A 23,594-nucleotide genomic window follows, 5' to 3' on the forward strand; every position below is an offset into this window, starting at 1 on the left:
ACAACAAGGGGCAGTTTCTTATCAGCAAGGTATTCAGGGCAAAAGAAGAAGGAAGAAAGTCTATTAACAAAGCATTTGTGGATTTTAGGATAGCAGTAATTGGTTTTTAGTTAAAACAGGCTAATTTTGAGACTTATGAGGTGTTGGCCTGCCTAAAGATATTTCACAGATAATCAGTCATTGATAGACTTGGGAAAATCAACTAATGCAATTTTGGAACTAGTGCTGAGCACAGAAAAAAAATAATTGTAGTAACCAGTCTGCACTGAGATGCTCCTAAGCTTTTTTTTTTTTTTAATTCATTACTGTGAGGAAGAAAATCACAAAGGCTAAAATACTCTGATCATTTGGACTTTCACAAGGGGGACACAGGCTTTTGCTTCTGCTTTAAGTCGGGCTAATCAAAGGCATAAAGAAGTCTATGTATCCTGTGCCATCTCCAAATGAAGATTTGCCATTCAATTTTTTTTTTTCCCCCTCAAAAATTGACATGTCCCTACCTGCACAAATCACTTAGCTGAACAAACTCCTGACTAGCATCAGTTTTGGCCATGTGAGCCATCTTTCTGACAAGCAGCAGAATAGATTTTTACTTCTCAAGTCTCCAAATTTGTTTTTAAAACTGTCAGCCAAGTCTGAAAGTGGAATGCATCTAAAAAGAACACACTTTAACCCAAAAACATTTTTAGAATCTTTTTTTTCCTGCTGTAAAGCTAATAGTGACATATGTAGCTCTGTGTCTGGAAATGTTATCACTTCCTATGAATGTTTCTTTTTGTTTTCTTTATGATGTAAGTATAACATGCTGGTAGTAGACAGCCACGAAATGTCTACAGTACAGCTATTTGTTTGAGACTGCTGGCATCATTAAGAGTGTGTTCAAGAGTGTCTGAAGTTTATGTGGTAGTAATGGGCTCGTTAGAGAAATTGGTGTAGGGAAGAGGAGGTCCAGTTAGGTACGTAGTGTTTCATTGTCATTTCTTAAGCATCTGGGTCTTAAAACTCAACTAGAAAATACAACAGCAAGAATTCAGGCTTAAATGCTGTAGCAAAACTAATCCAGAGAGATACCAAAATAAATGAGGTATTAGAGGAGAGCAAACAGGCAGCTTGTCTTGGAGTTGGACTTCTCTGTTTTGGTTGAAATTATGACAGGAATGGGAAGAGCCATCTGCTTTAGATTCATGTAATACTCTTCAGCTCTGTTTTGTGTGTTATTAATTTTGTACCGTGCTTCATAATAAGTCTCTAAGGTTGGCCAAGGTTAAGTTCTAATTGCATCAGCAGTTGCTTTATTCACAGCTCAGAGACACGTGCCTGTATATTTGTCAGTGAATCTCAGCTTGCTGAGTCCTTCTTTCTGAGGATGGAAGCATTCATGGACATCAGCAAAAGTGATTGTGTGCTTTCACTGGATAGTTCACTATAGTTCATGGAATAGATGACTGTTTCAAAGCTAGTTTTTAAGCTTAGATGTTACTATTTTAAAATCAAAATCAGATTTAAAAGTGCAGTTAGACTTTTTTTTTATGACAGAGAGAAAAAAGAATCTTAAAGTTTACAGAGCACAGTCGTGATATCCCAAGAAGTCTTAAAAATGTGGTGCTGTGGGCTGTGGTGGTATGAGTCCCTTGAGAGTGCCCTGCCAATAAACTGCAACCGTGTGGTAAACGGTCTGTTCTAGAAGTGAGAGTAGGTCAGCCTTTGACCCCTCTGATTCTGTGAATTTCTCTGTGATAGTAAACTTTTAAAAAAATCTATTTAAACATCTCAGTGGCTTTTAGAGCTAAAAAAATTAATTACTCACTTTCTAAACACTTCAAAAGTCTCTTTTAAAGCAGGAGAAGCCCAGCAGGTGAAGCGCATGGAGAGCACGGAGGGTGACTTCCGGGGAGTGCTGTCTTCCCAGCACTGACCTGCTGGTGGAGGACCCTCTGCAGGAGCAGATTCCTCAGCATCTGGACTGTGATTCTGTCAGTCCTCATGTGGGGATTAAGGCTGCTGGTTTTCCTGCAGCAGTTTTAAAGTTTTTGTGCAGGAGAAGTGTAAAGCAATTTGAACAGGACCTGAGAGACAGCCCAATGAATCTGACCTGCAGAGGTGGCTTGCCTCACGTGCCTTCTTCCAGACTTCTTCATTCAAATAAGTCGATTCAGAAACATCCATGTACTGCTCTGCTGTAAAAGCACCTTTCCACAAGGACTTAGCACACAAAAATCCATGCGTAAGAGTTTTCAAAACACTGAGTGAAAATTGTTGTATGGGCATTCATGCAAAAATAAAAAGAGGCTGTGCTTGGCGTGTGACTGGACAGCCACAAGCACTTAAAGAGCTAAACTGGCCTCCCTGAACTGAGGAGAGGTTGGAGTCCTGGTTTGAAGTTCTTCCCCAACCCCCTTCTAAAGGAAACAAGGCTGGAAGTGTCTCAGGAGAACAGCTAAGCAGCTTGGGTCTTATTGCATGAACTGAGAGACTGTGAGTCTTAGCAGTTGCAGTTCAGAGGCAAGACATATAGATAGGAACCAGCATAGGGAAATGGAGTTTTTAACATTTTGGCATATTTTGGGCAGTCCTGGTTATCTGGAATGAAGCACATGCCTGTTCCCAGCATCTCCTTCTTTTTTACTGCCTTGTTTACACTGTCTTGTTCAGAGTGTAAAAAGTCTTTTCAGTCTTGTTAACCATTTGACTGCTGTATCCCTAAGCCATCACAAAACAATGATGACTTAAACTCCTCTTTAGTTGTTTCCAAACTCTATTTATGAGTTGTAACAGTTAGTTTTAGACTTAAAAGATTGAATTTGACAACCAGTGTTACCATTTGTCAATCTGATAATGTGATCTGCATGCATAGAAAAGATAACTTTCCTGAGATACCCTAAAGGAAGGTTTGTACAATGACAATAGAATTGTTATAAATAGAAGAAGAAACAAATGTTCACAGTTGAAATAATTACTTTAGAAAAGACACAAGTGAAGAAAACTGAGGTAAGGTTCCCCATGCACAAGTAATTCAGCCATTACTTGTGTTGGGAGTTTTGCTTCACAACCTAATGATTCTTTAAACAGCTATTCTAAGTGTATAGAGGAAACTACATAATAATATGCCAATCTAGAACATGTTTATAAAAGGTTAAAAGCTATTTGGATTATTTAACTCTGCATATTATTAAAGTTCCCATAGTTCAGAGACTCCAGTCATAGCTAGCTCTCAGTTGTTCCCAGTCATGGGGAGGATGCTGGAGTTATTAAAACAGTTGGATAAACGTAGGTACTAACAGAGACGTAAGCAGTTCTTTAGAGATGTGTGGTGAATCCCTGTGCTTGTGCTGTCTTCAACCCAGCACCTTGGGAAGAGAGATGTGGCAAGAGGCGTGTTACCCAACACTAGAAATTCTGCTCATCTCCAATTGAAACAGGACAGTGAAATAATATACAGGCGATGGGAAGTGGCAACCCCCTAATTTCCAGCAGTGCCTTTTTCTGACTTGTGGCTCCTGAGATGGCAGCTCTGGATAGGGAAGGAAGCTAAAGTTGGTCAAGGCTGCCCTGAGACTGTGCAGTAAACCGCAGAGTGCCCTGACAGGTCCCAGCAGAGGTGATCATTAAGCAGAGTAAGGGAGGGGCATAACAAGTGTGATTTGTTGCATGTCTTTGCAACTCGTAGTATCCTTTTACAGCTTTGGGCAGATTTACAGGTAATGCCATGAGAGTGCAGTGACAACAGATGGTTTCAGCATTCGTAAGGTACTACATCCCACGAAATACACAATGCCTGGGGAAAGGGGCTTTTCTAACAAAGAGCCTTGAGTTAGTGAAAGAGCAGCGGATTTTCTGGAGTACCAGTGTGTTCATTTAGCAAACAGATGTGGCACTTACTATACCCATCTCCCAACTCAGCCGTTTGTTATCACTCCTCTGCCAAACGTTGCTTGAAAAAGAACCATGCGAGCACTCCTTGGTCATAAACAGCAGCTGGTGAGGCTGTAATATCCTGAAGCCCCTGCAGCTGTTTGCTAAGTGGATGCATGTCTGAGCTCCTAGGAGTCACAGTCTTTCAGGTACTTCTGAGTATCTCACCCAGAGTCCATAGGTAACCTTTATTATTCGTTGCTGTTCTTGTGTCTCTACAGCATATAGCGATTTGGGGTATTACATTATTAATAAGCTGCACCATGTGGATGAATCGGTGGGAAGTAAAACTCGGAGGGCCTTCCTTTATCTTGCTGCCTTCCCTTTTATGGATGCCATGGTGAGTGCCTGATTCAGAACTGAATTTTAATATTAATGTTATGGTTTTTTATTTGTGACCTTGGTTCACAAAGACTGTTACCTGCTGGGAAACTGGAGGTGTGCAGAAGGAAGATGTGCCTTTTGTAAACAGTAGCTCTGGATATACCTGGACACATAATCTCCTGCTACCTGGAAAAATCATCTGGGTGGACTTTGAACATCCAGAAATCATGACTAATGTGAAAAAAAAACCTCAGCTGCATTGTTAGAGTTACTGTATGTGCATGCTGGAGAGCACAGGTCATCTTGTGATGAGCTGCACTGGTTGTCTGTCTGTGTCCTCTCATTCCAGTTTGTAGTGAAAGAGTTGGATTTGCCATGCATTCCCACTTGCAGAGCTCACAAGAAAGAAGCTCAACATTTTCTCAAAGCAAATTTGTGAAAAGATACTTCTTACCATCAATTTTTGCAAGTACAGCTAAGTCCAGTATGTCTCCAATGCTTGGGCAACAGACCTGCACATGGGGTGGACTTCTGCTTCCTAGATCACAAAGTTTACTGCTTGTGGCCTGCACAACGTAAAATATGGCAGCTCTCTTTAGTTCCTCTGCTTCTATGTAAAACTTGTCGAGCGTAACCTTCTCATGGCATGCCTCCACCACTTTCTCTACCACTTTTTCTGCTTGAAACAGTAGCTAACAATAAAAAGAAGTTGAATCATTAAGTTTTCTTGTCCAGGCAGTGGTCCAATGAATATTACACTTCAGAGATGCATTCAAATGGTCAATGAGAAGAAACATTTTTTCCCGTGGATTGTTTAGTGTGATAGTCCATCCTGTGGAGCGTCTGTTTTAGAAGGGGTATTATCTTATTAGATCTGCTCAGAAATTTCTATACAGTTTGTAAAATCATTCCCGTTCTCTCTGTCAGCCCTGGCAATAGGGAACTGAATGCAGCAGTGCTTCCTCTGCAGTACTGGCTTAACCTGGCCCAGGTTCACACCAGGTACTGCTGGTGGAAAAGAGCTTTATAAGTTGTTTGTGTACACTGTAACAACCAGAAAACAGCATTCTGGGACCTGAAGTCATTCACAAATATCATAATCATTGCCCAAACTCTTCTCTGCTTTCTTTCAGGCATGGACCCATGCTGGGATTCTGCTGAAACACAAGTACAGTTTCCTAGTGGGATGTGCCTCCATCTCAGATGTCATAGCTCAGGTAATGACTCCTCTTAGCCGTCACTGTTTCCATCACGTTATGGACTAGGTGCTTTCCTAAGCAGGAATGCTTTTGCGCAGAGACTGCCTTCTTTCTCTGCCGTGAACATCACACCGGGGAAGTCATCTTGTGTGCTGTTCTCTGGCTGTTACCCTGTCATGTGGAGGCTGCTGACAGTTGTGGTTTAGGCTAGTCTCACTTGACTGGATCAAGTCAGTCTCAAACCAATGTCAGGAGAAGGGAACCAGGATTGTTTGAGCTGGGGCCATGTCTTCCAGCACCTCCACAACCATGTTTCAGAGTGGCTGAGAAACAAGTTATATATACATATGTACATCTGTGAAAAAGAAAGGTCAAGCAAAGAGACCGATGCCTGCTGCCAGTTCTAAGGCTGATGGAATGCTTTCAGAGGCACCTTTCTCCCCACTCTGCGTTCTCCCCCACGCTTTGCACAGTTGCACTGAAATCCTGAGTTGGGATTGTAGGTGGGGAAGTGAAGACTTGATTCTCCAGTTCACTTGTCAGTTTTGCACATGCTGTCTAATCCAGTGAAATGCAGTAGTGTAAGCCATTTTCTGAGTGCCAGTGTGGCACTGTTATTGTTACTAATCCAAAAAATGAAGGCTCAGAACCACAGCAGGATGAATCTGTTATAGCCCCTCAGTGATGCAGAGAAGACCAAATGTTGTTTGAACTTTCATTTGTGAGGGAGGTGTTAACTATCCTGTTGCTTTGTACTAGACACACTTTAAAAACAACATTCATACAAGTTGCTGATGGCCAGTGTTGTGGCGTTTGAGAACTAACATAGAGCCCTCTTTTTAAAGCATATGTTAAAATACAATAAAATGAAAGAGTCCTAGCACCTGTAAAACAGTTGCTCTACTTCCCCATTACCAGCTGAATGGTGTAACGACTGGGTAAGAAGGAGGATAATAAGAGTACAACATCAAAGGAAACACAAAGTCAACAGCACTTAGTTTGATTTTCCATAGCATTTTCCTCCCACCGAATATGAGCAAACTCATATAAACCAGGTTGAACCATTCAGTCAGCTGCTATTTGATGTTTGGCAGGTCTGCCCCTCTACAGTACTGCACTAAATCCCTGAAGATAATACCAATTACTGTAAATTACCTTAACCCTCAGGATCAGCTCTTGTTCTGATGTGACCTACAAAGTTTGCTGACCTTAGATGCGTGTCGGGTCACATACAGCTAAATATAGAAACAGATTTTTATTTGGCCGTGGTACACATGCCCTTCCCACAATGGCTGGTGAGTGCGGTGCCAAGGCTGTGAAAGATAAGACACCTGTCATCTTCTCTCAACAAAACACTGCACAGAGCAAGAGCAAATCCGGAAGACAAAAAGTTGTGACTCTCCATCTCCCAGAACTCTCTACACCTACATCTGCTCCCTACACAAGCAATAGGTGCGCAGGCAGTAGTAAGTCTCCTTGGGTGACTTCATATACACACTTTTTGTGACTGACTTTGCTTCTGTTTACTGAAAAACAATTATTTTGTAGAGTTCCAAAGAGCAGTTTTGCAAACCCTAATAAACAGCATGGCCTGCCTAATAAACGTTTGCAAAGTCTGATTTTTCTTAAGAGTTTCTTGAGCTCCTGCAATGAAGGAGAGAATCTGCCCCTGAACTTGTATTTCTTGTAACTTACATGAATGCCAGCATGTTCCATCAGGGTTGTCCTTGATTCTGCTGTTCACAGCACTAAACACAATTGGCTTTTCAGTTGTGCCCCCCATCCAGAGACATTTCTAATTGAACAGGCATGCCATCAGCTCTGTACTTAACGGAAGATAACAACGTATTAATCATAGAATCATTTAGGTTGGAAAAGGCCTTTAAGATAATCAAGTCCAACCATTAACCTAACACTGCCAAGTCCATCCCTAAACCATGTCCCTATGTGCCACATCTGCACATCTTTTAAATACCTCCAGGGATGGTGACTCAACCACTTCCCTGGGCAGCGTGTTCCAGTGCTTGACAATCCTTTCAATGAAGAAATTTTTCCTAATATCCAACCTAAACCTCCCGTGACACAATTTGAGGCCTTTTCCTCTTGTCCTATCACTAGATACTTGGAAGAAGAGACCAAAACACCTGCCTTTCTACAACCTCCTTTCTGGTAGTTGTAGAAAACAATGAGGTCTCCCCTCAGCCTCCTCATCTCCAGACTAAACAACCCCAGTTCCCTCAGCCGCTCCTCCTAAGACTTGTGCTCCAGACCCCTCACCAGCTTTGCTGCCCTTCTCTGGATGCATTCCAGTAATTCAGCGTCCTCCTTGTAGTGAGGGGCCCAAAACTGCACACAGTATTCAAGTTGCAGCCTCACCAGTGCCGAGTACAGGGGCACAATCACTTCCCTACTCCTGCTGCACTGTTTCTGATAGAAGCCAGGATGCTGTTGGCCTTCTTGGCCACCTGGGCACACTGCTGGCTCACATTCAGCTGGCTGTCGACTAATATGCCCAAGTCCCTTTCCATCAGGCAGCTTTCCAGCCCCTCTTCCTGAAGCCTGTAGCGTTGCATGGGGTTGTTGTGACCCCAGTGCAAGACCCAGTGTAACCTCATATGATTCCTTTGCATTTTCTGCATTAAGCATTTAATCTTACAAGACTGAATTATGAGCTGTTCATTAGACCAAAGTTTCCATTTCATTTACATCAAAGTGGCACTCAGCTGAAGAGAGGATGATGAAATACTGAAATTTCATTCAAAAAAGTAGAAAATTAGGATTACATAAATGACTTCCTGCTTCTAAATGCTGAAGTGAAGACTCTAAAACATCTGGCTTTTTAATTGCCACTGCCCACTGGACCCTTGCAAAAGAAAAAAAAAAAAGTAGAGCTTAGAAGCTGACCCGAGAAGCATGTGTCCAGCCTCAGTGTGTGTCAGAATAGCACATTCTCCTGGGAAGGGTGGCACTCAGCCGCATGCTTGCTGCCAGACCTTGCCAAACTTTCATGCTAACCTTCTCCTATTTATGGCTCCTAGTCTGACACCTGCCCATACCTTCAAGTACTGTTTCAGAGAGCTTCTGGATATGATCTTCTCATTTGTATTACCGAATGCAGGAGGGGTCCTGACTAAAGTTTCTAAACATCACAAGCTTGAAATCAGATACTGTAGTCATGCATAGTTACTGGTACAGAGGGACTAGCTTGGAGCCAGACGGGAGACGTGTTGGCCCTGAAGAGTTAGACAGACAAATTACTAATCATTGATTTGTTTGTCCTGCAGGTTGTTTTTGTAGCCATTTTGCTTCACAGTCACTTGGAGTGCAGGGAGCCTCTCCTGATCCCAATCTTGTCCTTGTATATGGGAGCACTTGTCCGATGTACCACATTATGCCTCGGGTATTACAGGAACATACATGATGTCATTCCTGACAGAAGTGGGCCGGAAATGGGGGTACGTCTTAATACTTTGCACTTTTTTGAATTCAATAATTTTAAACTTCCTTTTTGTGTTACGATACTGTATTAAACCACTGTGTATGAAGGGCCTCCTCTCTCCATGCTGCAGGAAAACAAAAAAATCACTTAAGAGGGGCATGGTGGGAACTATTCCAGCAACAGTGCACGAGACAGTGCTTCACATGGTATTGATGTACTGTCTGCTGAGCACCTCTGTACTGAGCTCTGTCCTTCTCGTGCTGCAAGAAAGCACAGAACGAACTAAGTGGACACCTTATTTCGCAGGGAAAGAGGTCTCAAAATTCCTCTTTTTCCTCAAATGTCATATTGGAATTCACATGTCCCTGTTTGGTAGCCAGAACAAATTATGCAGATGCTTTATGCATTATTTATTCAGATCCATGACACAGCTTTTTTTGAATGAGTATTACTAACATCAGTGAAAATATTTTAGGCTGCTGCTATTGAAAACTGTTGAAATGAAAGTACCAAACTGACATTAGGTGGGAAAGGCAAAAATCTTTTATCTGTGCTTTTGGTTCAGTTCTGCATGTTTCTTTCCAAACCCACTTCTTTTATTATATTTTTTCCTATGTGTTGCAGGGAGAGGCTACAATAAGGAAGATGCTGAGTTTCTGGTGGCCTTTGGCATTAATTTTGGCAACTCAGCGAATAAGTAGGCCCATTGTCAACCTTTTTGTCTCCCGGGACCTAGGTGGCAGTTCTGCAGCCACAGAGGTAAGAAATCCCCATTTGTGCAAATAACATTTACACGGAGTCGCCTCTGTGTTTCTCTTAGCCATGCTGGCAAGAAAAAATTGTCCTAAGTACGTTTTTGGTTAGTGCTCTCTTTATCCTTGTAAAGAAGACTGCTTGAACTACCATGAATGTTTCTGCCAGGCCTAGTGGGACCTCACCCTCAACAAGACCAGTAGAATTTTTTCACTGAACAGTTCCTGCATCCCAGGTTTTCACGCTCTACATATAGGTACCTGTGCTCTGGAGCATTCAGATCCCAGAGATTTTAGGGCAGTCGTCAGTTGTCCTATGTTCCACTGCTTCCTGTCATGTATATTTGTGGGTAGGCAAACTGATGTGAAACAATCCTAATGTTAGCAGTCAGTGCATCACACAGTATAGGGTAGAGACATAAGAAAATACATTAAAAAAATCTGTCTCCTGGCTGGGATATGAAATGCAACCTGTTTCTCTTGCGGAATTTCAGATTACTCTGATAGTCTCTTACAGCTGAAGGAAGCTGGGCTTCTGATTGTAATGCAGAGCCTTCACCAATGCTCACCATGAGCTGTCCTGTTCTCTAAAGAAGTATGAGGGACCTTTGCTGCCACTTTTGATGGGAGGAAGTCTAGACCCACATAGTCAGTAGCAAATCTCTCATGTTTTTTCTCTCGTGTTTTTTTCACAGGGAACAAATTAGCTTGCTACATGGTCCTGTGTTTGTATAGATCTTTTAACCAAGCAAGGACAGCAGTTACATTTATAATGGAAAAATGAGCTCAGATATGCAAGAAAGTGTACATCGGAAGTTTAGCAGTCAGAGACAGAAGTTGTTAAAAAAAGTCTTTCATAACACTGTCATTCATAAAAGGAATCTGAAATTAGGCAGATTGTAACAGATCTGAACATGCAGACAAAGGGCAGTGAAACACTTTGATTTCTGGAATGAAGAGAGGCAGGCGGTTCTCAGTACAGATGCGCACGTTGGCTCTGAGCGCTAGAAAAGTTGAGGTGACAGTAGATTTCCAGGCAGCCGCAGGAAGAGCTCCCTAAACACCCTTCTTACGCGAAAGACATGAAGTGTATGTATTTGGACTTTTTCTTCAGAAATCAGAAACATCAGCAAAATCTTTTGTACATTAATATGTAGAGGGGTTTTATGTCTTTGATGTACCTCTTGGATTGTACCTGTGAAAGTGCAAAAGGGCCTAGTTTTCAGTTGCAGGCAGTGAGTTGTTTCTCGTTATAAAAATGATTATCTTGAATTATTTTTGCCTAGTTTTTATTGATGATCATCAAAGTGGGGAGAGTTGAGGGCTTTTTTTGTCTTGTAAGTGCCTCCTGCCCCAGAGCAGTCAGTTTGATGTGCAAAGTCAGTCAGTTACTGAAGCCTATTGTTTTGTGGTCTATCTGTCTTATTTAAAACTGTTTTACTTACACATAACCAAGTAAAATGTATATAAATGAAAATTATGAAATATGACTAAAGGTAGAGTTAGGTGTAAGGCATTTTGCTACTTAGGTATCTGTGGGTAAAATAACTCAGGAGCAATGTGGGAGGGAGGTATTCAGCTGGCTGAGGGCACACACCAGCTCAAGTTAGCCCAAAGTATTAGAGTGATGGTGAAACAAAGCTGAGTAACATAGCTTCATGGCACACAAGATTTCCTAAGCTTAAAATGCCAGGCCAAATAATGGCCACTCTGATAGTCTTCCTGAAACAAAGAAGTTCCAGTTACCTGCCTGGTTTCTTACTGCGTCAAGGTCAATGTGGTGATATTGGTGGGAAATGTCACCCTATGTTAGTTTAACTGTCCTGTTCGAAGATTTGAAGTTCATGTTTCCCTGTCTCTTTTCATAGGCAGTGGCAATTCTGACAGCTACATATCCTGTGGGACACATGCCGTATGGCTGGCTGACAGAGATCAGAGCAGTATACCCGGCTTTTGACAAGGTGAGTGCCTTGTTAGGGGTGTAATAAATACCTTTCGTATGGTTTCACATCCACGGTCCTCCTCTTTCTCTCCTATATCTTAATTTAGGGGTGGCTTCAGTGATGCCAGAGGAATTTCTGACAGACAAATATGAAGAAAGTTAGTTCATGGCTCCATAATCAAGTGTTAACAGATTCTTTAAAAAATAAACCAACCAAAGATTAAACAGGGCTGTATTAGTAGCCATCTATTGTTTTACTTCTCTTTACTTTTGCATTTGCTTTTGATGCCTTGTCCCACTGATAAGGTTTTCTTAAAATCCTAGTTACAATGAGTTGTTTTGGTGGCTTCAAGCTGTTGTCTGATTTATGATTTTAACCTTAGCTCTGTGTTACAAGGTATTAAGATACCTTTTAAACAGATAGGTGCTGTATTTTTAAGGATTAAAAAAAGTCCTCACTCACTTACTCACTATGATGTAGCTACTTAACTAATGAAGTGATTTCTCATAACGTGTCCATCAGTGAGTGAGCAAGCTCATATCTCTACTCCAGATCCTGCAGTATCTCTCAGGTGGGTTTGGTTTCATTTGCTTATGTTAATATTCAGCAAAGGTTGTTTCGTAGACTGACAGTAACACAGATAACATACATTATTTTAATACTGCTGACTTAGCTGACCAATACTATGAAGTTTTTTGTTGGCAAATCATGTAGCTGTGTAAGAATGCGAGGACTGTTCCTGGAACTGAGAAAAGAGTAAATATAAAACTAAAATTATTTTTGCTTAGACTCTTTTTTTGCTGTTTTAGAAGTGGTGCTCACTAGCCTATATGTTGTGCAAAGAGCAGTCGTGTCCTGTAACACTCTAATTTAAATGCCAGATCCTCTCCTTCCCTTTATTTACCAATTAGTAACTGAACTTTCTGGCTCCAAATACTGATGAGAAAAATGTTTGTTTGCTCTGGGATGTACTTAACTGAAGCAAGCCCTGTTTGATATGATCCACCGTATTTCCAAGGAGAATTTAAAAACAAAACAGAGAAAAGTCAAATCAGTCATGACTTCCTAACATGCCTGTCTACAGCTAAATTGACCTGTCAGATAAAATACAACATGCAGGCTTTCTCAGAGGTCATGCTACTGAAAAGGAGCTGCAGATGCAAAAACAATAAACTTCAAGATTAAAATGGTTTGGACAGGAAACACAGGGACTGCTAACCTCATACAAGCCACAATCAAATGCACTGTTGCCAAGCAAAATTAACAGCGATTAAGACTCCTAAATTCATGTCTTACTTAGCTGGTGGAAGATGTGCTGACAACTTTAGTGGTTTAGACCATGATTTGTCTGTTTGTTTATTTCAGTTAAAAGGCTTCTCATAGAGCTTTTGTGGAACAAATGTGAGGAAGAAAAAGCTAGGGTAAGGTACTGATAGGTATAGTTTATCTAATTGCTGGAAAAGTATATAATAGGGATTTTGGTTGCATGTTATAAGAGCAATTTGGTATAAAATGTGCTAAGTGAGGTAGCAGCAGTATAAAGGGTATCTCATCCTGGCAGCTATGTGTGCAGATGCCTCCACTGGACCTTTCAGACAATAAATACCAAACCAGAAACCCACAGTGGGTTTTTTGGGATCGCTGTGGTGATTGCCTTGCCCTCGGTCACACGTCATTCACATGTCACCATGCCTTTCAAAACCTTTGTTTCTTTAAGCTAACACTTTCTCAGAAGAGCCCAGGTAGAAGCACTTTTTATTTCCAGACTCTGTAAAGTCTCTATTGTGATTTTCATATGCTGAAACAGTCTGCATGCATGCAAATTCCCATTTTCTTTTGTCAGTTACTCAGAAAGCAGGTGATGCCAATGGCCATGAGAAGCACATTGCATTGCCTTAACTGACTGATGGGATTTTGGGTCCTGATAGTATGCCAGTCTTCAGTGGCTCTACTGAAGAAGTCAGATTCTTGACTTCACAAGGAAATTGTTACCTGTGTTCACGTTTGTTTGTGGGTCCTGCTTCAGTCTTTTACACGACTCTGTCCAGAACAACCTCATGGCCAAGCAGTTACACTCAGGTTAGGAGTTACTGCTGATTTGCTGAAAGGAAACAGGCATATCCAAGCAACAACGCCAGCTGCGAGAGTACTTGTGAATGCTATGTGTCTGCTTAATAAATGGGAATGGATACTGGTTTTGCTCCATAATCTGCATAGTGTTTTGATCTAAGAACTAAACCGCGTGCAGGAGATAAGAGTAAAGAGTACATCATCAAGACTTAAAGCAAAGGGCGAAGTAGAACAAGGGCAGAATTAGCTGCAGCGAGGTAGGAACGAGAGGGGCTCGAATGAGAGCCCTTTTTCTTCACACCCCTTTTGGATGGCTGGATTTGGGTGTACTTTCCTTCCTCTCTGTTATTTTAGCCTTGTTAGAAAGTTGAGCCATACAGCAGAGCTTGTTTAAATACTGGTGAGCGATGTAAGCAAAGCCTATCCTCGCATATGTAAAAACTAACAGTAACAAAATATTTCTTCAGAAACACAAGAAATAAGAATACATGCATGAAAAAATATTTACAGAGCGTCTTCCTAACCTGTTCCCAAAAAGGGCAGGTGTGGGAGTAGCTTCCTGCTTTAGTCTCTGTCTTGCCTGCATGTGTCTTTATGCACGCACACTTCCAAGCAGATATTTAGGCAGGAGCATGGGGCTGTCCAAGTGCCGTTTCTGGACTGATCACCACAAAAGCTTTAAATTGCAAAATTCCATCAACTACTCGAATGTGTGTAAAATAGTATACCCTCCACAGAGCTCACATTTGGTTTGTCCTCTCTCCCAAGATGTGTTTGCAATAAGTTCCTCCTTCTTTTATGAGTGATTTCAGTAAACTGTGTGGCAGATACTACTGTTCTACCTGAGTTACATCAGGGATGAATAAATGCTGTACTACATCTCATAGTACAGTGTTTAACAGCGTGGACACATACTTGTGTATCTCAAATAGCCCCAGGGTCCGTGCAATGATGACCCAACAGCCTGTTGCTACAGGGCACCTAAAGGTATCCTGCTTTTAATATCCCATCCTCTCCTTTCAGAGACCATTTAGTTTGTTTGTATATGTTCCCTAAGGGCAATTTTGAATCTTCAGCTTCGTTTGCTATATTGGACATTTGGAAGAGGGCTTTTGTTGTCATTTTAAATAAAACTTCACTCCCATGTGAATACAGAGCCCATGTTCAAGGTGGAACATCTAATAGTCCTAATGATGTTCTGTTCATTAAACTGCATTAACAGAGCCAGCTGTTCCAGGAGCTTTGTTTATATTCCCTACTGGTCTAATTGGATCAGTAAGGGTGTTTGCATTGGTGTGTGGATTCAGTACCACTCTGTGTTAAAAAGGAATGCAATCCTATTTTTCCTGTGAAAACATGCTACAGACTTTAAACTAAGGTTAAAAAGATCACGTGGAGTTCCCTTAAAAAGAGCTACCACCCTTTTTCAAAGCTGAGTTTGTTAAATAGAACTTATTCCTTAGAAAAGCAGGGAGATTACTCAGCCCTCAGTGACCATAGGAGCAGTTGTCAGCTGAAGCACAAAATATTCTTTGGTGGTACAAAGTACTCAGAAAGCCTAGGTTAAAAAGCAAACAAGCAAAGGCAGGCGTGCGTAGACATAGACAGTTGGGTTCAACACATGACCTCGATGCCATCAGCTTCCCAGTAGTCTGGAGCCAAGCTAATGCTCGTTATCTCTTTCTCTCACCCCAGAATAACCCCAGCAATAAATTGGTGAACACCAACAGCACCGTCACAGCGACACATATCAAGAAGTTCACTTTTGTTTGCATGGCATTGTCCTTAACGGTAAGAAACCTTTGTTCAACTTTCTGGCTTTCTTCTATATCAGAAAATTATCTCTTCTGCCTAATGCTAAGAGCACTAGCAGTTCAAGAAAGGTGAGTTGTCTTTTCTTATGAAGCTCTGTTGCTTTTATCTGGAAGAGGGAGTGAGATCATAGTACTGAAGTACTAAGAAAATCAGCTATCATTAACTCAGGCTAGATGTCTTAAGGGCCAGAGTTATTTTCTTTAATTCTCACTACTTTTCATTTCAAGTTAGCCTCCACATGCAGGGAGGTATCAGAGATCTGCTTTTCTTTTTTTCTCTTTTTTTAAAATGAACAAAACTTCTGGTAACCAGCATGTCAAGAAAATGAGAGACCAGATTTGTCTCATGTGTGGTGGGATGACAGCCTGTCCCTGGGCATCCTTCATCTGCTGTGGACAGTGGGAAAGGCAGCACGTGTCAAAACTGTGGTAGCTGCCTCTCATGGCACTGGTCTTCCATGCTGGGGGTGCTTTCATGCATGTTGGTTTTGTTTACTCTCAAAATGAACTAAAAAGGGCAGTCTCAGAGATGGTGCTGACACTGACAAAAGGATCTAAAGCCTTCTGTGTGCTGGGAAGCGTTGTGAAGGGCTGACATTCAGGGAGAAATTTTGGTGAGCCTGCAAAATGACCAGTTTGCACACACACACATGTACAGTGCATCTTCCCCAAGAAAACTGTTTCTGCGTAAGTCTTTTTAGCAACAAACATTAAGTTGTGGAAGAAAACCCATGCAAGTGGTGGGGATCATAGCAAATAATGGAGCAGATGACCGGGATAAATGCAACTTCTGTTTCTACATAGAGTGGATTTACAGTAGTGCTTGGAGCTGATCAAGCCACCCTCTTCCTACTTGGGGTGAACTTGGAGTAGCAGCCTTACCTCTGTCCGTGACAGACGGTGGCAGATTTATGATCCATGCACAACGTCTTAAGAAGTCCTGGGCTGGCTCCTGTCAGGGCACTGCCAGGCACCAGGACCACCAGGGTCAGTCGTGGCAGGGCCTGGCAGCCCCAGCCAGGAGCAGGGCAGCTGGGGGACACCAGGGCAGCCCCAGTCCCAGGCATTGGGCACCTCCCTGGGGCTGGGCAAGATCAGGCCAGGACATGGGCCTGTGGGTGGGCCCGACTTGGCAGGGCCCATGGCAGCGCAGGGCTATGAGGAGCCCTGCTGTGGCATCACTGGGGCAGGGCTTGACAGCCCCGGGGGGCTGACATGGGGTCCTGGGCCATGGGCAAGTGGGGGGAGCCCCAGGGTGCTGCGCAGGGATGGTCAGGGCTGGTGGTGCCCTCAGGGCCATGACAGCTCCTCTCCTTAGTACCAGCACTAGCAGGAAAAAAAGGCAAGGAGAACCTAGAAGATAAGTTTCTCAGATAAAATTCTCCTCGTACTATAAAAGTAAGTCAGAAATGCTGCAATTGTTTTAGGATACGATGCTGAGGGTCCTAAAATTGAATTTGTTCATACCCCAGGCAGGTTTTTTCTTTATCTCTAGTGTTGCATAGATTGCATGGGGTAGCTGGCTGCTTTGTAACTCTCTTCTCCCCACATTCACAACTTTACTGTTGAGTAATGGAAGGCTGACATAATTTCTCTCTCCCATTCATTTTAGTGAGGAGCCTTTTTGCCCAAGTTGCACATGGCCTGTGCATGAAGGGAAACTAATTTACATCAAAGGAAACCTTCCAGTACACAAGCCTGAAGTATTTGTAACCATCCCACCCCCTTGTAACAACCTGGGAAAGTGGGATACAGTACTCTCTGTCTTATTTCACAGTTGAAAATGAAACAACTCCATCCATCCATAGCTGAATTAGGAGATTTCTTCTGTTCTTTATTTCCTGTACTTTTTCCCTAAACAGCTACAACTGGCCACGATCAAAGAGAGAATTGCATGAGCCAGTGTGGCATCTCTTCTGTCCATTAATTTCCTAGACTTAAACTTGACTCTTTTTGTGTGGCTTAAGGACCAACAGCTCTGGCTCTAACTTGTGTTTCCTACAGCATGTAACAGAGACAGACATACGCCTCCACTGAACTGGCCACTGTCTGGAGACTTTCCAGGGTTCTCATGTTATCTACCATCACACACCTTGAGATTTTCTCTAGTGTGCTGTGCCAGGCCAAGGTCATGTTCTTTACAGCTGGAGCCTGCCTTAAAGTCTGTCAGTGTTAGAGATCCATGAAGGGGAAAGCTTTCCTCTTTGTAAATTGTTCTGAGGTACTATTTAAATCCCAAAGCTTTCTCTGAACTGACTGTTTTCTTAACACTTCTGGGCATTTTTCAGCTTACTCAAGTTCTGATAGATGATGAGCTTCTCACATTACCATCATCATCCCCTGCAGAGTAATTTTTAATTACTGCAATAGGCTTCTGTTTTGCAACTCTACAGTATTTTTTTCCAAAAGTTCCCCATAGTACTTTCAAGAGGAGTTCTTTCAAAAGTTCGTCATGAGAGATTTGTCTGCACTGAAATTCCAGAAGCACTTTTGAGGTCCACAGCTTTTCTTATCCTGTTTCTATTTTTGCCTGCTAGTGACAGATTCTTAGGATTGCTTGTCAACAGACAGAGCGGAAAAATAGACACATGAGCTCTGAAGATTCAGTTTGGTTCGAGGGCCTGACCCTATCAATGCTTCAGCACGCAAGCTCAGTAGACGTCTGTGTGACTCAAGATATCATGTTGCAGAGGTTCTAAGGAGCTGGACTTCAAATTTGCCTGTGTTGCATCCAGGTCTGATGGCCACTGTAGCAGAGTTCCCATGGCCATCGGTGATTGCTGTGTTCTTCTGGAGAGGCTCTGCTACAATGAATGGAAGTCAGACTAGTGGCATCACTGTTGGTTACATCTTGTTCTTTGGGATCAGAGGGAACAGGCTCCCAGGCTGACTAAGAGGTCAACACAAGTCAAATGCTTAGACATGTCATATGAATCCATTCTTCAGTAGATGATCTATAGAAGGATTCCAGAAGATGGAAAGATAAAGGCAGTCCATTAACAACTGGAAAAAATACCAGTGAAGCTTTTGGTATGAGTAGCAACCATCCTGGAAAGTACCCTCCCAGTGTAAAACCCTGGGAAACCTGCCAATCATTGAAGACATCTTATTTCATAGAGTTGGAAGACAAATGTCCTACCTCCTTCCACAGACCAATCATGCCTGCATGAGAAGTATTGTAAACCTACTGCTACAGCAGAAGCATTTTTTCACCCCTCTTGATAGTGGCAGTATTGGATCAGAGTAGAAAAAAAAAGGCATAGTTCTGTTAGGAAACAGAACTTTTGTTTTTTTAAATCTTCGTGGCATCTGAAAGTCTGCACTTGAGCCTCCCCAGGCTGACTGGGCAGCATGCAAATGTGTTCTGCTGAGTGTGATCGTAAGTACTGTCTCATGGCTTTGAAATGTCAGGCTGGTATTAAAGCTGCTTCTTCTGGGAACTAGTTGTATTGCTTAGGGAAAAAATTGTAGACAAGCTGCAAGGCTGTAAATAGAAGCCTTTAGACTCCCAATATGTAAGACCGCTGATGTGATTAATCATATTGATGTGGTTTTGGTTGTAAGTAAACAGTGACTCCTTACAACGGCCCTGTTTTGTGGCTGTGTAGCGGAATGTGAAATTTGTATAGCAGAGGGGAGGGACTCGGCTGAAGAATTCTGCCCATACAATTAAGGGACTGGTTCCAATTTCAGAAAATAAGGCATGCTTGGTAATTTACTCTTAGCTTAAAGAGTGTGCATAATGCTGCTTGCCAGTATGTGGCTTCATCGCCATTAGGCACTTAGGGAAAAAATGCTTCTTTCTGTATGTAAGTAGAGATACTGCTCCAAACACCAGTCTTGCTACAATTGCCAGATAAGGCTGTTGAAGAACTGAACATTTTGTTTCAATGCTAGGGCTATTCAGATGACCCTACAGGTCAACCCTGCCATCTTTGCACAGTTGTAAACTAAGTGAAGACACAGACTCTTGAGCAAGAAAACTGGTGCATTTATAGCACACATTCCTTCCATTGTGGGATCTGTCAGCCTCAGTACAGTGCAGAAATCCCAAAACAATTTCTCCAGGTGCTAAATCACTGCATTTCTCCATTGCAGCAAAGGTTTGTTCTGTCAGGGGAGAGCATGCCCTCAATCATGAGCTGTGTGTAGAGGGGCAGGCTGTGCAAGGAGTGAGCTGCTCAAGGGAACCCTGCCTTGCCGAGCAGGAGTAGCAGCAAATAGGCTGCACTTCAGCGAGGGTTTTTCTCAGAATAGCAGCAACACCTTTGAGCTGAGACACCACAGTGCACAATTCAGGGGTTTTACGAGGTAGCCTGAAAGACACAGCTACTACCAAATTACCTTTCTCTTTCTTTCTTTCTTTCTTTTATTTTTATTCTGTCCACATTTCCCAGTTGAGATTTTCCTCAAGGCTTCTGTGATGATACAGAAGTTGCAGTCAGTTAAGATCCTTTTCCCTGGCTGATGTTAGCTGCTGGCAGCCACGTGATCAGCGTTTGGTCATCTGCCTCTGAGCTGCAAGTCTTTCCGGACTGATTTTCCATTCATTAGTGCCTGCTATATGACAGTGATGAGCAGAGGGCTCCTTTGGGAGCTGCACCTGCTGCCACCCACTCCACGCGACAGTCGCAGCCGTGCCCTCACGCCACACGTCTGTGTGCAAACCCTGCACAGGTCGGTGAAGTTGCACACCCTGAGTGGAAAGCAGGCCATCAGTTGTGCGAGCAGCACTGGGGAAAGTGGGAGATTTAACTCTGAGAGGACTGGGAGTGGGGGCATCTGTTCATGTCTTGGAGTCAGCTTGGAAGGCAAGTGATGTCTTACTTAATGAGAGCTGCCAGCACCCTCATTTAAGTCACTGCCATTGGCATAAAAACACGGCGGGCTCTGTGTGGCTGAAGCAAGATCACTGCTTCAGGAGCACACAAGATGCTGCTCAAAGAAGGCGATTTCTCAGAGACCACTGTGAAAGCTTCCTAGCTCACTGTCACTAAAAATGACCCAGGACAGTCTGTACTTACTTGTTTGTTTATACCAGGGAAGGAGCAATCGGTTCTTAACAGCAGTAGTTTCCCAACTATGCTGTTCAGTTCAGCATCCTCTCCAAGCAGCCTCAGCTGGGACAGACCACAGTGCTTTAGGGATACATTTCCAAGCACCTCCTCCTGTTAGCTACATGGTTCCTGTTAACTAAAGTGTCGGCAAGACACGTGGCCAGTTGTATCTTCATTTTGTTGAGTGCTCTGTGTGTTACAAGAGGTTTTCCCTTACCAATAAGACAGACTCAAGGTGCCAAGGGTGACATGCTGTGCACACCAAGCCACGTTCATCCATCTGTCACCAACTTAATGTGCAGCAGGAGAGCTGCACGGTACTCCGCAGTTTTAATGTGTTCTATTAGAAACAGCTCAAAGCTCTTTCTAGCTTGAAGTATAATAGCAACAGTGCAATTATAAAAGGAATTTCTGCTTTGCTTTTTTTTTTTTTAATGGACACATAGTTACAGACAAACAGGGAAAGTAGCAGTTTTCATCAGTAAATACAGTGATTAAGGGGAGAAGCTAATTGTGTAGAATGCTATCATATAATTAGTTAGCAGACATGGCTTAAGAAACAAAATCCAGATGTTCAGTTTGTCCAAGATTTTTCATTCCTTTCTATTCCAAAAGATGACTGAAAGAGAGAGTGGAGGGAAAGCTTTCACCTTTACACTCATATGTGTGTGTGGCTTATGCAAGGCTTAGAAATTTCAGATTTACTTGTTGCAAACCACTGACAAACTAGTAAAAACTGTTAATTCCCTTTAAAAAAAATAATAAAGAAGTTTCAACTAAAGTGAAGGCTCAGTCACTTAAGCCAAACAAATTGATATGCATCAGTTGTATTGTGGTAACCAAATTCAAATGCCAGGTAACCTCTATTAGATTTAAATCTCAGTGAAAGTTTAAATTCAGTGTGCTTAGGAGGAAACAGCTGGTCAGTTTACTGGCTTAAGTGTATGAGCCTGAGAGCTGAATATGTATGTGTCAATAAATGTCAAAATGTCAGCTGCTTTACAGTCAGGTTTGTCCATAATTGAGGACTCTAATTATAGCTGTAAAATGTTTCTAATGCTTACAATATTACTTTCTACATTATATATTAGGTGATTTTATATTCTATAATAAAACATTACTTTTTAAAAATAATAGAATGTAATGTTTAGAGTTGTATCTGCTTTTGACAGAGGAGAAAACACATATTTATTTCTGAGGGCTCCTGCTGATGAGCATCTGTAGTTTAAGGAGTTACTCTTGGCAACTGTCTGTTTCTGTCATTTGCTGGAAGTTATTGGCCCCTTAGGAAGAGCAGCACAGAGGCATTGTGTCAGCTCTCTAGAGCTTACGTCTTGTAGCACAGCAACATAAGCCACCATCAGCTGGAAGTTATCTTCATCTTATAGACTAACATATAGTGTATGTCATTATAAATATGTGTCTGATAAGTATATAAACATATGCAGAGTGTAGTTCTATATGATTATAAGTGACAGCTTTTATATTATATTAAAACTATCAGAAGTTTTAAGCTGCAGCATTTAACATGTTCGCCTGTTGATCTCCTGTTTCTCCCCAACCATGAGTAAAAAAAATGGGACAGGCTGCTGGGGACCCTAGGCTCTTTAACTGATCTTGCAAGATTCAATAGAGGGATCCTATCACAGTCTTAGAACGGCAGAGAGGGCTCCAGAGTCACTGAGTTTCTTTTGCTGGGTCTCTGTGATGGGATAATTCAGTTTCAGCCTGAAGAGAGGAAGAGGAAAGTCTCTGTCCCATTTGATGACAGTTTACTGCAAGCCATCCCATCATTTGCCTAGTCTCCAGTCATCATCTTCTTGATTATCATCTATAATCGATCATCAAGCAGCAAGGAGATAAGAAGAAAACCCTAATCAAGCACACGGAAGCTAGTGTAGCAGGGAAAATTCCCTATGTGAAAGAATTGAAGTAAAGAATACAAGACTCAGTAGTTGCTGCTTTTTACTTATTTCTTAATTCTGTAAAAGCTAGAGCCGGTCACTGTGTAACAGAAGCAGCTGTGTTTCATTCAGGCTGAGAAGCCTCGTCTGTTTAAAAGGCAACTCCAGATGCCCAAGCTTTTGCACTTTGCTTTGGGTTTGGTTATGCCAAACTAGGAACTGCCAAGTGCCAAGTGAATACCATCTGCTGAGTCCAGTGCCCTGCTGATCGGCAAGGCTTCACCAGCCAGTGAAATGCAGGCGCTGGCAGATAAAATTGGAGCCCGCACGAGTGAAGACAAAGTATTCATACCAACTCAGTATACTATTGAACTAGCATTTGTTTGTTGACGTATTCCCTCTCTGATGCTATGCATCTACCAAACATTTTTTACTCAATAGTTGTTTAATTTCTGGTTGAACTCAGCAAATCTTGTTATTTCCCAGCCATCAGTCCTGCAGCTGATTTTTCCCTGTGATGGTCACCAAAGACTATCCAGTTTTCAGTAGTCTTACTTGATCTCTATGATTCTATGATTCTATTATCTCAAATTTTCAGTCTCTATTTTAATAAATACACCATTTCATATCACTTTCTACATTTACCCGTAAGTTCATTTTCCAAATAACAAAGTATCATTTATATATCATACTTGACAGAGTAAAGCTCCTGCACATCTAAGACACTGATATATTTGATGTTTTCAGCTACGCTGTCCTGCTAAACAATGAGACATACAGCAATTGTTGGTAAAGGATAGAAGTTAAAGAATTCTTTGCATCTCTGCAGCAAAACTGACTGCTGTCCTACTAGGCATCCTTAGCTGGCATTCAGGAGGATATGAATTAGACTTGCATATTGCGAAACACCAAAGACCGTGTTCCTGTTTCATGGATGAAACCTTTTGAAGGCAGAAGAGGAGTGTCCATAGCATGATATAACTGCACAGCAGTTCCCTGCAGTAGGCATCTCTTGCTGTGTGTCAGCTGTGTGGTTTCTGGAGTCCCATGCAGGCTGACGTTTAGCCACTGTGAATGTTCTTACTTAGTTGTGATACCTACAAAACTCTCATGCGCTTTTCCTTGTTTCCGTCTTTGGAGATCAAACACCTGAAGGGTCTTATTTCAAGGCTGAGAGACA

General features: G+C 42.2%; 1 protein-coding gene across 1 annotated transcript in view; it reads left to right on the forward strand.

The window, feature by feature from the left end:
- ANKH (ANKH inorganic pyrophosphate transport regulator) overlaps window positions 1-23,594 on the forward strand; it is a 109,624-nt gene that overhangs the window by 61,406 nt on the left and 24,624 nt on the right. Inside the window, exons 3-8 of the mRNA XM_086740356.1 lie at window positions 4,134-4,252; window positions 5,370-5,453; window positions 8,720-8,890; window positions 9,499-9,633; window positions 11,495-11,587; window positions 15,335-15,430. Of these exons, the coding sequence (XP_086596482.1) occupies window positions 4,134-4,252; window positions 5,370-5,453; window positions 8,720-8,890; window positions 9,499-9,633; window positions 11,495-11,587; window positions 15,335-15,430 (698 nt within the window). The remainder of the gene's footprint in view (window positions 1-4,133; window positions 4,253-5,369; window positions 5,454-8,719; window positions 8,891-9,498; window positions 9,634-11,494; window positions 11,588-15,334; window positions 15,431-23,594) is intronic.

This window comes from Chlamydotis macqueenii, chromosome 2, assembly GCF_036417535.1.
Source record: "Chlamydotis macqueenii isolate bChlMac1 chromosome 2, bChlMac1.mat, whole genome shotgun sequence".
NCBI lineage: Eukaryota > Metazoa > Chordata > Aves > Otidiformes > Otididae > Chlamydotis > Chlamydotis macqueenii.